General features: G+C 38.5%; 1 protein-coding gene across 1 annotated transcript; it reads left to right on the forward strand.

The window, feature by feature from the left end:
• Window positions 1-983: 983 nt before the first annotated feature.
• Window positions 984-8,885, forward strand: LOC118781425 (coiled-coil domain-containing protein 3-like). The gene is made up of 3 exons (XM_036534468.1): window positions 984-1,405; window positions 5,008-5,182; window positions 8,559-8,885. The coding sequence occupies exons 1-3, from the start codon at window positions 1,014-1,016 to the stop codon at window positions 8,853-8,855; spliced, it is 864 nt and encodes a 287-aa protein (XP_036390361.1). The 5' UTR covers window positions 984-1,013; the 3' UTR covers window positions 8,856-8,885.
• The last annotated feature ends 7,618 nt before the right edge of the window (window positions 8,886-16,503 follow it).

Raw genomic sequence — 16,503 nt, forward strand, 5'->3', positions numbered from 1 at the left:
TGCTTCTGCTGAGTCACTTAAATGGCAGTGGAGTGTGTCCAAAATGCGCTACCAGAAATGCCCTTGCCCACTACCTGCTAGTTTTGTATGTACTTTTTCATATTTCCGTATTTTTAAAGGTAATGTCCTTACCTTAGAAATTATTAAGAAATTAGATTCATATTTCATTTTATGTATAAAATAATTAAATATAACAACAGTCATTTGGGGAAAATGGTGTCACCTTATTTTTGGTCAGCACACAATTGTTGTTTAGGCAGTATATGTGTAAATTAATGAAACTCTGACCAGGAAACCTAGCAAAAAGGCTGCAAGGAACTTGATGTTGTGTTAACTATTAAATATGAAAATACATAAACACAATATGGAATATATAAATATGAAATGTGATATGAAAAATACAAACATATTACACATACCAGTCAGACTTCAGAACTTAAAATGCAACCCTTTCCCAAGCATAATTTATGTTGAGGAGGCGCTCATTAGTCGCACGAATTCTTTAAATATTTAATGCTAAATGCAGTATGCTGTGTGCCTGTGTGTTACACACACAGAGAGAGAGAGAGAGAGAGAGTGAGTGAGTGAGTGAGTGAGTGAGAGAGAGAGCACTATGTGGTGCGTCCGAACCGTCTGGGCATTATGTTTCAAGTGTGTCGGAAAATTCAAGCAACCCAACGCCACATTCCAAAACAGTCCAGGCCAGTGTCTCCGCATGAGACATCTCTGCAATGTAAAGGCGTCGACTACTTTTACTACCAAGACACTGCACGGGCAGGATGGGTTGGACTAAAAACTCACCAAAAAGAAGCAAAGAATGAACTCCACCAACTTGTTACATAGTGATGGGTTACTATTTGGTCAAGATTTCATTTGCTAATAGAATGGAGAAATGCAAACTGCGCGTGCAGTGTCGCTACTCATTGGGTGCCTATTTCTAACTGTTTTGTGTGTTAATCCGGGACTTTTTCATAACTAAAAGGGGCTTAATTACTTACAAACAGTAAACGAGAATGATGCGTTTATCGGTTTTGGCAAGTTCCTCTGCCATGGGAGCTATTTTTGCAATAATACTAGCGACCTGTCTGCGAGGCATTTTGGGGTGTCAGTTACCCCACGACTGGAGACCACAGACTGAGTCGTGCAGAGCCGAACTTGCGGAGATCATAGTTTTCGCTAAGGTGCTCGGGCTCCACAAAGACTTCTACAGCCTATACAACTACCTACCATGGCAGTACGACACAAAGCTCTTCTATTCTGCCGAAATCGAGCTACTGTGCGACCAGGCGTGGGGTAGCATGCTGGAGGTCCCTGCCGGCTCCAGGTTCAACGTCACCGGACTGGGTTACTTCCCCTGTTATTCCTACAGTGTGATGGAGGGCAATGCCTATTACTTTTTTCTGAGGTAAGCGACATACTGCAAATGCAACATTTTTGACATTGGAAATTCTCGGTTATTGATTTAGTCAGTTGCTCTCGTTTGTGTTAAATTGCTAGCTTTTGCTCGGCGTATAAATCTTAGAATAACCTATGCGGAGACAACTTTGCACAAGAAACCTCAGGGGAGCAAAGTTCACCGTGCAATATAGTAGCGCCTGTATATCGGGGATGATACGTATTTGTCACGTAACTATCATGTAGGCCCAGCCAATTGAGTGAACCAATAAAAAGTTAAGGTGCAACTCAATGTGTGTAGGATAAGAATTAGTCTACATCTACCTAGAGTGATTATGCTTCAAATGAATATCTGTTTCCTTTTCACTTGGTTCGGAATGAACTGCAACTGTCTTTACAATTTATTTATTTTTTTGTTCTGTTGGTTGCCTTTTTACTTATTTTAACGTTCTTCTCTTCCTCATGTGTAGCACAGCAGTGTTTTAGACTAATTTCTTGGTAAGGGCAGTCCATTCTCATTGATGTTAACTGGGATGCAGAAGAATCATTTTCTGTTTAGAACACCAGTGACCCAACTGGCAGAGAAATCAACCCAGGAACAAGACTAACCCAAACCAGCTGTGATCTTATGTTTGGAGTCAGAGGAGCTGCAATGTGAACATGCATGGGGTTACTGGTGATCTGGTGAATAGTTTGCCTTTCATGGCAAGTACTGGAATGTTACTGTAATGTTATATGCACTTTTCCTTACTTGGAATTTAACAGCATTTTTTTTTTCAGTAAAATTGCGGCATTATGAGAAGGGCCATTCACAGATTGATTGTGTAGTGTTTTTATAAAATGGAAAAGTTTAACCCTAAAAACAGGTGGTGCTGGTCTATAATTGAGCCAGCACTATAATGACATAGCAGTATCTTTCATTCTCTGTACGTGCATTTTACAGGGATGTGTATCCTTCTTAATGCAACACACCTGCCATTGTTTAATGATTGTACACACACACACACACACACACACACACACACACATGCACACCCTGCAATGGAATATGATGAATGCCTCAGTTGTTTTAACATTACTGTAAAAGTAGTACAAAGCTGTGATTGAATGATACCTCATTACACTATTTGCTGGAGGGCAGTATTTTAATCATTTCAAAAGAAGTCTAGTGATGCAGCAGGCGGCTGCCTCCTGGTTTCACTGTACAGCTTCATCAGTTGTTTTGAATCCGTAAGCACATACTGAATACCTTCCAGGAGTTTGCTTACCATTTTCTGTCAAATATGGGATCAAATATAGGCCAGGCTTCTCGTTGTTCCAAGATAAACAATAAAAAAAATGCCTAACCTTGAATACCGGAGTGTTTGTGACAGGAAAACAAGGTCTAATTGTTTAACTCTTTGTGTGAACTGTTGCTTTACTGTAGCTGTACTGTAGAATAGTATACACTCCAAAGCCTTTGCCTTCAGTTCCCATGGATGGGTGTGGGTGCAAGGGTGCAATTTCAGGAAGCAAGGTCTCTGTTATCTGAGTATCTCTGCACTTTTACTAATAACCTATTAGGACTCATTACAAGCACTTAAACACTTACATGTTACGGCATGCGTTATAATTACATGTTTTATTTATGGAATTTATCCATTACTTTACCACTACATTTAAAGGAATAATCTGAACAAAAAAATTGATGCCACCCATTACAGGTAGATAGGTGTCCAGAGGTGGGCACACAATGAGCTTACATCCCATTGACCACGGTACACTGATTAGAACAATGGAATTTCCCAAAATGGAATCCATGATGGATTGGAAGGTGGAGCACCACTGCTTTTGAAGTGGAATTTGTGACATGTGAAAAGTCAGTATCCACAGCTGCAAACTAAAATGAATAAGCCAAAGTGACACATTTGCCTTAATGGCAGTCCTCACAGCAGAGGGTGCTAGTTAGGATTCAGTGCAAACAAAAGCTGCCTGTAGAACTGTGACTGGAGTTATGGTATTCATGGGGGGTAGTTTTGCTCTTTTTGACTTGAACAGAATCAACTGGGCAGCTGGTTTCACTTCAGTTTGGGAGAGTAAAATCATACATAGAAGAAGAAAATAAGCTTTGTGGAAACACTAAGTGTAGCAGTATGTCATTGTCAAAACAACTTCTCTGCAAGCACTCCTGAGAAAGGAGGCGTTCTTCAAACTGAATGTTGGGGCCTTTCATCCTCTCAGTCACTTAAAGGCAGGAAGTTTGACTAAAATTGAAAAGTTGAAAGAACCTACACACAGTGTGTTGTGATTCAGTGTAGATGCCAGTTTTCAGAGGTCAGAGGACTGGGAGAGATTGGTGTTTTGGTGTTTTAACCCTTAAATGTAAAAAGGTCTGGCCTTTGGTTGAATGTGACCAAATCAGAGTGGTTGTTTGGCTAACAGAGCACATCCCAAGCGCTGAAGACATACTATATTTAGGGGGAGTTAAAGTAATCCATCTGATTTCTGAGATTCATAGGCATGATTATTTGTGAGAATCAGAAAACACACACCCACAAACACGCTCAACCACATGCATGCATACACACACACACATGCACAGTGGATGACAGTGCGACAAGCCAAAAACACAGTGCATGTCAGGACAGAGGATCTGTTTTTCTCAAGTGGCATATGGGTTGAATTACCAGCTCTATATGATTGTCTTTTACTGGGCACTTTTGCAAATGTGTTTTTGCAGAAACCAGTTTTCAAGACCCTGACAAAAGCCATTACAGATCTAATTTGGAGCCATGGAATTTCTCCCATGTTCCAGTTTCAGTAATAACCTCCAAAAATAACAACTGTGGCACAAACCTCACCAGAGCTCAGCGGCCTGAGCACCTGCCAAACTGAGATATGTTCTGGAAAAGTATTTTATGAAGGCATCATCAGCTGCATATATAATTCTGCCTTCATAATAACAACATGACTGTAAAAGACTTAGTTTCAGTGCTATAGTATATTTCTATGTGGCCTTTAAAGGGATGTATATTTAACCATATAACCATGTATGGTTAATTGGGGGCATTTGTACATGCAAACTGCTAGGACCGCTCATGAGCATGGAGGTTAAGAACAATCCATATTTATCAACTTTGTTTACTTTCAAGTGAACGTATAACATGTGTGTGCATGTTTAAAAAACAAATCTTCTGGTGCATAGGGGCATTCTAAATTTTATTTGTAAGACACAACTTAGAACTTTTTCTATACAACTTTAATAAAAGTGGCTCAATGGAAAAATACAATCAGTAAACATCAAACATACGGTGAAACATACACATGGGTGTCTGCTCTGCTGTTATCAGCTGCATCATACAGAAAACATTGAGGAAAAGAGTCCATGAATCCTGTAATATTGGAAAAATGTCTTTTATGGTAACATTTCAGGTAAAATTTGAAGAATTGTATCAAGACAATAAATATTGATATGACACATATCCATTGTTATATTTACCATAGGTATTGTATCGTGTGAAAGCCAGACATCTGGATCCCAAGTGTCCTAAGTGTGACGACATGGGCATTCAGTGACATGTTGCACAGATTAGCGAGGTATGTGTGTAATGGGACGACTCTTTCTTCTCTAAGGATGGATGAGAACTACAACATCATCCCTCACGGCGTGAACTTTCAGGACCCCATTTTCCCAGACACGCCAGAGAACCATCGCATGTTCGCCAGCCTCTTCCAGTTTGCCAACTGCACAGCTGAAACCCAGGTCCACACCTACACCCCAGAGTGGGAAGCTCAGGAGGACAGCCGGGTAAAGACAAATTCAACTCAACACACCAAGCCAACCACCAGCAAGAACCTCCATGTTGATTCACTCAAGCCCCTTTCCAGCAGAGCAGACATCACACTTCCAAGCTTTTTCTGGTGAACAGGCTGTTTATTTTCAACACTACATGCAGAGTTTGAACAAAAACATGCACAAAATCAGACCTCCAGTCTCACTCTCACCATGACTCCTCCTTCCTGTTAAGACCCTGATGGCACCCTCATACACCACACAACATACACAATCAATATAGAGATATGTATCTATTTCTATTGCTACATGCTCAACACTATCCATCCCTGCTGTCTGTCAGGTCTCTAACAAAACTATTTCAGTCATACTAAACCCACTTTTGGACAGTTCTTCCACAGTATCATGAAAATAAATCAGATGCCATTACATTCATGATTAATGGGTAGGAAACTAATACCATGAGTAGTCATGTTCTTTGCTGCTGTCAAATTGTTAAGCCAAGTTTTAAATTTTTGTACATTCGACCCATTGCTTTTAACAAGCTTTAGTCAAACAGAACTGCCACTTATCTTTGCATAGGTAAGCCTGTACTGGCAGTGAGAGCTGGTAAGAAGATCACAAAGATAAATAGGTCAGTCTGCTTTTACTGCCAGCCCCCCTGCTTGGGGACTCTTAAAACCGCCACATTATCTATTCATCTGAACCGGTCCTGCACAAACACAGTGATTTGTGGGAGAGCAGTTGTGAGGCCAGCATGCAAATTTATTATCTAGTCTGATAGCTTTGGGTGAGATGTGTGGGGGCATTGCTTCAGACCTTCATTACTTTCCATTACAACAGCTTTGTGGAGGGTCACTTTACAAATGACCAAGGAAGCCTTCTATAGACAGTGTTTGTTTGTGAGCATAACCACAGACTCTTCAAAGACTATTTAAAGAATTCCCTGTTTTGTGTTTTTTATTGCATTTTGCTTACTTATCACAATGACATAGTTCCATTGCTGGAAATGCACAGCTCATTTGGGAAACGTTATTAATCATTTAAAACTGCCACCATTAAATTGCACTGTCATTTAAGGGTATTTCTTAATGTAATTACTTCTCTTTTTATGACTATGCTACTCTCTCTTTAGATTTCACACAAAGGGCCAGTATTAGACATATGACATTAACCCTTCAGTTCCTGACAACCATCACAGCGTGAACGTATGTCACCTGTTTCAGTAGTTTTCCAACAACATTTCAGGTGTCACTGCTCTTTGTGATTGGAGCCATAATTTACGAAACATCTAGTACTCTAACATCTCCTCATTGAAACTTAACTTTTTCCCCTCTGTGTCGCTCCTTGTGGATATAATTTCTTATGTAGCATTGGTGAACCAAAAGTTAGTTTATTTTTCAGTGTACTATTTTATCCAGCTAATATTCAGACAAGGATCCAAAGCTGGCATTTAAAATGGTAGAAGTCATTATTTCAAGCATTTATTATTTCAGGCTTTACTAACACAAGCCTCACATCATTATCATAGTACATGAAACATCACATACTGCATATGCAACATTGAGCTGTTATTTCACAGCTTTCCAACAAGAACAGACTGAAGTGTGTGCACTTACCTTGTCTAAACGTCTGTGTATCAACTCATATCTTATTATGAAATGTTTCAGGTATTAAAGAGATGTTACTGATGTTGTAACAGTGCAGCCTTGAATTACACTTCCCAGCCAGTAATTCCTAGAACATACGCAGCAGTTTTTTGAAAATCACCATCAAGTATCAAGTAAAATTATCATAAAATGAACATTTTCTACTATGGAGCTGTTGAAGACAGAATTTTATGCAAGCACTACAGGACTTTATAACAGAAATATCTGCACTATTGACAATGTTTATTTGTAATCCACAGAGGTACACAGATCACACTGGTCAGATCAACCCGAGGTGAAACGATCTAGCCTTTGAAGTGTCGAGCCCTCATAGGGACTGAAACTCTTTGAACTCATCTTACATAAATCTGAGACCCTCAAGGATTTCTTGAGCCAACCTGTCAGGACCTGACAATCAGGGATAATATTACATCATAAAACTCACGTGTCTTTACCCGAAGACAGGAATGTGTGTCTTTCTTTCCCTAAGGACAGGGACACATGCAATCCAGTGAATAAACAAAATTAAAAATAACATCAGATAACAATCAAAGGAGGGAGGTAGCTTCTCTGTCCTCTATCCATGGTATCATCAGCAGTTCTTTCCTTTAGATGATCTTCACTTAGACTTTTAGAACAATGAGAAATCAAGGGCTTCAGGCCATTTAGCACACAAACATAGAAGTGAAATAATGTCTAATGTAAGAGATCCAGTTTTATTCCAATCACACACTTACACAGGTACAATTCAGCCAACTATGACCGCAGAGGCACCAAGTTAAAAAAAGTTTGTAACTTTTGTAATGCCATTATGACCAATATTTGACCAATTATTTGACCAATAATCACTATTGATTAATTATTATTAAACTCATTAATCAATCAGAAAAGTATTAATCCCAAAACCTAGCTCAGTCCTTAATATTATATGTCTCATTTATATTTTAACCAAAAAAGAATGATTAGAACAAAAAGCAACATCTTTTACGTATGAACTCAGCAAGTTTAGTCTCTTCGGTACAAATTATCTGAATCATAAATCTGTGTTCCATGTAAGTAATAGAGTCAGCCTTTATTACTTTATTACTGCAGCATTTATATTATACAGTATTTCTGGGTTTACTGTGTATTTCAGTTGTGTTTTTCATTGTTCTGCTAATTATCCAGAATGTTTTTAAACATGTTTGCTTATCTTTTCAGAATGAAAAGATAACATTTTCTGGGAAAATCATGCTCTTGATTTTATCCAAAAGCAGAATAAGATAAACAGACACCCCAGTCCTTTGAGATCATTTATGGAAAAGCATAAAAGCATAAATCTACAGCACGTTTTTACTTTTGCCTCAGTAAATTGTTTACAGTAAGTTCTGTACTCAATCTAAGATGAACAGGCATTGAAGAATTCTGTCATGATAGAACAAAAGTGGGATGTACATGACTGCATTTGGATTAAAAACTTTACTCAGAGGGAGATTATAGCAGCACAAATCAGGAGCATGATAAAGATTACAATCATATAAACCACTTAATAACACACAATAATTAAACATTGTGCACTAAACAACATGTTGTACTCATATTAGGGAGAGCAATACACTGACCATGTCAATACATGTTTTTTATTGCTCAAAGTCTGCAGTGCAGTATGTCAGGCTATACATTGACCCAAAAATAAGACAGGGTAAAAATGTAAATGTAAAATGTAAAAATTCCCATGCCCAATGTTCTTCTCTGTCCTTCAGCTGCTGTGCTCAACAGTGCAGAAGGCCCTGTTTGAAGAGGAGGAACGGGTGAAGACCCTCTCCCAGAAGGTGCGCTCCTTGGAAAAAGCCAACAGCCACCTGCGGGACAAGGTGAAAAGCATGAAACGTCTGCTTAGGCAGGCCAAGCGTGAGACCAAGGAGAGGAACCCGCATTTGAAACAGCTGCATGAACCTGAGCCTGCCGATGCTGGCCAGGGCCCCCACCCACAGCAGGACACCACCCAGGACCAGAGGAAGCCCCCAAAAAAGGTCCTCGACAAGAGGCCAAAGAGCTGACACTTTCTTGGGGAAAGTGGGGCAAAGGTCGCTCATCACTTACCTGCTGTCCCTGGATAAGATGTGCAGACATAATCCAACATATGGCGCAAACACCAGGAGCAGTGACCCGTAACTATATACCGTACTGTAGTGAGACTTAAGGCATATCAAGTATCATAGAATGAGCTGTGGAGACAGACAGTGTAAAGATTTTATTTTTAAATGATAAATCCCACTATAAAGGAGCCATGGCATATATTTTCCATTTATAGCACACTTTAAGAAGAGTTTACAATTCCCCAATATTCCAGAAATGTCAAATCAATGCTTTCTTTCATTCAGAAACTATAAAAGTGTGGTTTCCAGCCACTATTGAAATTAGTGCCCACCTCTGACTGAGAATCAGTCTTTCCTGTTATTATGAAATGCAGGTTGTAATCAGCCAGCACTTATGTATCTCATGCTTACCACCAGAAGGAGTGGCCAGTAGAGAGAATTTTCACAATTCATACAAATCTGATAGAATAGGTCTGTGCTTCATTTATTCTCCATTTTTAGATCACTTGATACATGTGCTCGTACAGTATTTAATGAAAGCTTAGGTGTGTATTTGAAAACAAAGTACTGTGCACTCAAAAATGCAACAAAGCCACCACTGGAGTAATCAGTGGAGTAAGAGTTAGTGTAACATCCTCATTTTTTGCCTGTTTAATGTCTGGAACCTTTGTGTTGAAAGACAACATATGGTGAGATTTCAAATTGTAGCTGTAGACCTTCTTTCAGTCAGCATATGTAAAGCATCAGTTTAAACCAATATCAACCTTACAGCACAGAGCTTCATACAATGTTCCTAAAAGTGCCATGTTAAACATCAAAATAAAACTTTCACTTTGATTATTTCTTGGGGTTAAGCCATTTTAATTACCTTTTCAAGTCTCAGCTTTTCTGATCATCTTGTCATCCAAGCCTGGAAACCTTTTCACATGTTAAGCCCTGATGTATCAGAATCATCCTTGTGCAGTACAAGTGTAAAGTACACACTTGTGCGGGTCTCCGCCAGTCTTGCCTTGCCTCCCCTTGTCGGAGACTTAAAGCAACATCTCACAGATCACATTGACATACTTCGTGGACCCCTGCTGTGTGGCAGTAGGGTATGTGAGTTTGGAACACCAGTTCACCTTTTATGTCCCTGTCTTCACCAGAATAATGGAGCTGGTTCAAGTTGTCTGTGTCTACTCTCCATGTCTTATGTTTCATTTAATGTGTGTTTTGAGCATTATGATGTCTTTACAATACATTTGCTTTACTGGTTTCACAAGAACACTGCATTATAATGAGGTTATGAGGTGATAAGAGTGAGGACCATTTTACTGCCCCTGCAGTACATGACCTGTTGGTGCCTGTGACCTTCAAGGTGGGTGGGTAGGGGGAAGGGCAAGAAACCTCACCCCAACTAAAAAGCACTACATCACATGAGTAGTACCTCACAAGAATGTGTCATAGTCCAACAAAGACAGCCTAGAGAGAGATGATATACTCACGCTGCCTCTTCAAAATACACACAGACAAGCTGCAAAACAGATGCAAAACAATTCATCTACTACATCTCCTAGGTCTGCGAGGATCATTATATTTTTGAAGCTGTATGTTTTTGTACTCAAATTGACGTTAATATAATTTAGGTCAACCTTTAGAGAACCTGAGAACCTAGCAACTTATCTGAAAGAATTACAGGTTTTCCTGTTAAATGGACCTGTTGCTTTGAAGTAAAGCAGTACAGCCGTTTTAAATAGGTTGACACACTGGAAATGGCCACCCAGGCACAGTGTGTGAAAGCATTCTTTGAAGTTTCTTAACATATATCATTGTCCTATCTGCAGGTCAGTGGTGTCTACTTCTGGTCCCTTACAACCACAGTGCTCAGGCCTTTTGGGAGGCCTTTCAACTAGTTGCCTGATTGACACCTAGAAAAACTGGTGATTCAAGTTCCTTTCAGATACAGTCACAAAGATCAGAGGGGGATGTAGTACCAAAGTGCCAAAGCCTGTGGATGTTCAGTGGATACTGGTATTATATATTCAGAAAAATGAAGCCATTAACTACCATCCCCTTCTGTTCCCATGTGGGTGTCTATGTCTTCATTAAACAACTGGTACATATAAAAGTTCTTAATTAGGTTCTCCTTACTACACTGCTCTTGATTAGGATGTACTATGGGTTTTCTGAAGGCTCAGATGCTATCCAACTGTATACCAGAGTGTTTGAGGCTTCAGTCAGCTCTGCTATTTGTTTGTGAAAAAAAGACAATGATTCCTTCAACGTGCAGGAAAGTTTTTTTTTATTTATTAATGGCTGTAAAGTTGAGAGTGATATTTCTTTATAGCATTCTGTGGAATCATCATCTCTTTTGCATCATGATCATGCTCTTATAATGAAAACATTGTGTACTTTCAAACTTGGAATTATGGTAGAAAGTATGGTACACTTCATCTTCCCAGCTCTGTTGTTTGCTCCCCCTGCAGCTCCAAAGAACTTCAGGGCTGGGGAATATCTGCTGCTGCCAGTGTCTCTCTGCCAAAGCCATGCACTCTGTAGACCATTGCCAATTTACTAATTTTATCAATGAACACTTTTGAGGTGAGTCAAGAAAAAGCCTTGTTACGTGAGTCAAGCTCTGGTGAGCAGCTTCAGATTGGTCAAGATCAGGTGGCAGTTTCAGATGGGTACTGATCTGATGGCAGTCCCATAGACACTATGCAGTTGAGCCTGGGCAGAGGGGCAAAGGTCTGTGCATACCCATAATCTTTTAAATTCAACCTGTACTTTCATAAGGAACATTTGAGGTTTTCCGGTGTTACCTTGTGGATAAAACTGCTCTTTGGTCGCAAAATGCCATGTGGCAGAAGTCAGGCAATAGGGCCAAACCATAAATGTCATTTATGGTTGATACACCAGCGCAACTCAGGATAGGAAATAAAACATTTCCAAAATCTTTATGTCCTGGAAAGCTTATATATTTATTTTTTTTCAATCAAGAATGTAAAGGAGGCTATAATTTAGAAATTATGATTTCCACTGTTTTCAAAAATTCCTATTTTTCTTGATTGGTAACAGTTTCTGCTGGAGTCATGCCATGTTAAACTACTGTAGAAGGAGAATGGTGCATACATGGAGGAATGGTACAGGTTTTACCTGAGACAGATGGTGTTGACCTCATTGTCCAGCTCAACATGGCCTCATAGAGAGCGCTAACAAAGACCAGATTACTCTCCCAGTACCTCATTTCTATTGGTTACCATTTCATCTTATTTATGGAACCTTGAAGGTACATAAATTCTCATTTCACAGGCCAGGCTGCAAGTGACATTGAGGTGAGATTCGCTTTCTCCAACCATGACCAATCTGGGATGGTCATGACCCCCTCCAGGACCAATAGCCTTCCTCATGCCTCTTGTGCTTGTAAATGCTCAAAGGAACGGTTCCGGAAAACAGTACTTATTTCGCACTGTTATAGCCATTAGACAGGAAACTGTCAATCAGAAGAGGCCAGATTCCATTGATGAAGCATTAAAATGGGAATAAATTAAAAATGCCAACCACAAATTTCCTCTCAATGGCAGAACAGAGGTATTGCGGGGGAAATTGTGTACACAGATTGTGAAGTATTTGGCTACAGGTTTGAGACTGAACGTTAATATATTTATACAGTATATAAAATGGGAAAGCCAATGGTTACATTATCTTTATAGGAACTACAGTCAACTTAAGAGACATTGTGCAAATAGACCAACCAGCTCAGTGGAAGGTGTGTTTCACATTTAACTTTAAAAGCATCAATTTTCTAATTTCTGTTTGATGAAATTAGTTGGCAGGCTGAATGCATGTACAGTTAGTGTAATGGAAACATAGACAGTGATATGCTTTATGAATGACTGTGCCCTGTATATCCAGTAAGTGTTAGTGATGCCACACCCTCAATAAACTTGGGATCTGTGGAGTCATGGTATTACAGTCCCTCCAACCATGTATTTGATCTTTTGCCGTGATGTAAAAAACTGTGTTGATTGAAGGGAGAAGGAAAGTGTATACTGATTGCAGTAACTCATCTCTCTCCCTCTCATTCTAACTCTAAATAAGCCCCCTTTTTATCTTCCTGTCTGCTGAGCATTTAATTAGTCAATATAATTGATGTCTGTTTTGGTCCTGAGGTTTTACAGGTGCTTCTCAATGAGCAATTGAGTGACACCTTGAACAGACAAATTGAGTTCTATTCCAAACTAAGGTTCAATTAAGACCTACATTAGTACACAAACCAGAAGCCTGTGCTTCTCCAGTGGACACCCCTGTTCAATAATGAGTTCACTGGTCAAATCAAGCCAAAAAAAAAAAAAAGAATGGCTCAGGTGGATAATGGAAATTGACCTGACTTGATAGAAACCAGGTGTGAGTATATGGAAAACAGCCCATTGGCAGGTGCTGTTGAAGTCCTTCCCTCAGTTTATTCCTTTTCATATCTGTCCAACAAGCCTCAATTTTAGCAGCACTGTTATAACTTTCCATCTCAGGTTCTCCCTGAAATCTCTTTTTTATGACTTTAAAAATATGCATTTCATTTGGATTTTGCAGTACCCCGGAATGATACTGCCAAAAACCTTTGGAAAAAAAGCAAATGTATTAAACTCAAAACAATTTCCTCCGAAGTGAGGATTTTCCTGTGCTGCTGGCATTTCTGATACCGCAGCTTTCCAACCTTTTCAGTTCCTGCTAACTCTAACAACACATTTCTTTCCAATACAACATATGAGATTTCTTGATTAGAATTCTCACCATACATGGTTTGCTTACCACATTATCACATTCAGTAACCATTCCTTTCCCTTATCTGTGTACCGTTGAGAACGTGATTAAAAGCAAATTATAAAATCATACACACATACACACACACACCACAATGCCCCAACTTCCCCAATGTGGAACTCATCTTAAAATATACCCTCATATTTAATATATGCTTATAGTAGCCAGGTTAAAACCTCACTGTCTGGGGAAATGTCCTCCAAAACTCCCATCTGGACATATGTTGTCAAGGAAAATAAAAAATACCTTTGTGGAACACCAAGAAGCAAAATGACTCCCATCTGTTCTGTTACTCTTTCAAGATGGGAAAAGTAGTTGGCCTTTCTTTTCATGATTTATTTTTTTTAAATATGTGGTCTATTTTGACACTTGTTAACATATTTGATTCAATTACAGATTTTATTTTTTACCACTTTCATACTTTTTCATAAAGGAAACATGTCAATGTTTCATGAGTCAGTAAAAAAATGAGTCAGTAAAAAAATAAGATCAATAGTATGGTGCAGTATAATTTGATGCTAGTACACAAAAATGGACATGTAGGGAGAAATTCCAGACATCTACACATTACTGTAACAAGGCTGTTGTTACACTTTCTGGCACACTGTTGGCATATTAAATTCCTCTCTGTGTCTAAGGCAACGGCACACACTGTGAGAGCATTTTGCCAAATTAATTTAGAAATGTAATATTTCAGTGAAATTTAAGTTCTTTTTCATTCACTTTCAGACTGCTCTCTGTCTGCTTTGACCTTGATACCCCTGTATCCTGGCATCTTGAGGAATCCTTGCCTCTCCATATAGCTTGCAGGATTAAATTTACAGTGCCATTCCAATATAGACAATAAACAGTATAATTCGGCCTAATAATATCCCACCTAATTGCAACTTGATGTTTAGTGGAAAGACTCACTGCATCTTGGATGAACTAACATTATCACATCCTGATCTTTCATAACCACAATCTCCCCTTTGCACATGCTCCTTTTTCTTTTCCACAATGGAAAGACAATGACATACATCATCTAGCAGATATTTTAATGAATATGAGGTCTGTGTCTGTCAGGGTCTGGAGTTACAATATGATCTTCCAGCATCCTCTTTCTTTATTTACATTTTCGCTTGGCATTATGGGCATATGAAGTTCCCTGAGGGATGCAGTTACAGAAACTTCAACTTCCACTTGTATATTATATTATATATTCTACAGGGTATATATGACCCCTCTTAGAAGGTCCTGACTGCAATTTGGAACCTTATATACAGTTATATTGTACTATATGAATATACAAATGAATCCAACTGGAGAACTTTGGAGACTTGAAGTATTGCCCCAAGTAAAGTCACTCTTATTAAATTTTTAATATGTTTTATTATTTGCTCATATGTTGTTATAGTATCTACCCTATTACTTTATTTAGTTCCTCATTTCATGTTATCCCTCAGGAATGGGCAACCACCACAGTTTGAGGAGAGAGGTGGTGGGGTATGTCACTTTTTTCTGTTTTGCATTTTGTTACTGTATTATGTATGCAATGATAAAAATAAAAATAAAAAATCTGGCAAAAATGGCAACTTGAAAATAAGACAGAAGGCACAATGCATAGACAAGGAAGTTTTATTTTATTGGCCGCTACCAAATCTTCAAGGTACAAATAAATCATTGGCTTTAATATTGACCAGTACTCCATGATAATATTCAATAACCCACGATGCATTGCATCCATACATTAGTAGCTCAAAACAGCTTTTACAAAAAAGATATTCAATATATATAGTTATATCTGTGTGTGTATTTAAATAACATACATACATGTACTGACCTTATCTCAGTAATTTTAGCTAGCAAAACTCAAAGGGAAACAACAGAAACACTTTTAAAGCAAAGACCGTTCAAACCAAGCTCTTAGCCAAACTTAAGTTTAACCACTGCCAGATCAAAAATAATTAGTAATAGACTATTAACTTTTATCAAGTAAGCCCTTCAAATACATTTGCATAAATATTTTTTTTATTTTATATCATGAAGCCAGAACAACTATCTTGCATGTGCAAATGCACATAAAAAGGTATGGTGTTACACTTATGATAGTGTAGGGCAAGTGTTATTAAAATAATGATTGAATTCTGCACTACTGTTCCAGAGTGTCCATTCACTCACCTGCAGAACAGTATTTCTGATATTGTATAATTCTGTGTGTCTGATATTCTAATCCTTTCACATTCAGACGTGACAACAGCACTGATTTTCTTCAATTCATCCTGAACCAACTGTTTAAGTAATATTGCACTGCTATCTACTAAGGAAAAAGGAATCTGGGGTGGTGTGAGCTGCTTCTTTTACAAAGCATTGCTTAGCTTTCCTCTCGCTGCTTTGCATATGATGCTGGTGAAGGGATGGCAAGATCTGGTAGTCGAGCTACAATGCAATTACATGAGTGATCTTCTTACTATACTGTGGGCAAGAGAAAACTATTGTACATACAGGGCTATTTGATCCTGAACCTTTACTTATGAATATAAGCAAGCATTATTATTTGTTATAATAATATAATAATAATAATAATAATAATAATAATCATCTGAAATCACTAAACTTAATCTGTTGTTTAAATCAGTTAATCTGTTGTTTAAATTTGCTCACAAAAGTTTAGGGCAAACCAAAAAGCATGAGAGATGACTAGCTACGTGAAATTGCTTCATTTGATTTTTGTCATGCTACAAAGGTATGATGTCATGAGGGCAGTCTCTCAATTTCACTCCTCTTCCATCGATACTCATATTTTTGCCATGCTCTAGTCCACAAATAC

The sequence above is a fragment of the Megalops cyprinoides genome, chromosome 7 (genome assembly GCF_013368585.1).
Source record: "Megalops cyprinoides isolate fMegCyp1 chromosome 7, fMegCyp1.pri, whole genome shotgun sequence".
Classification (NCBI taxonomy): domain Eukaryota; kingdom Metazoa; phylum Chordata; class Actinopteri; order Elopiformes; family Megalopidae; genus Megalops; species Megalops cyprinoides.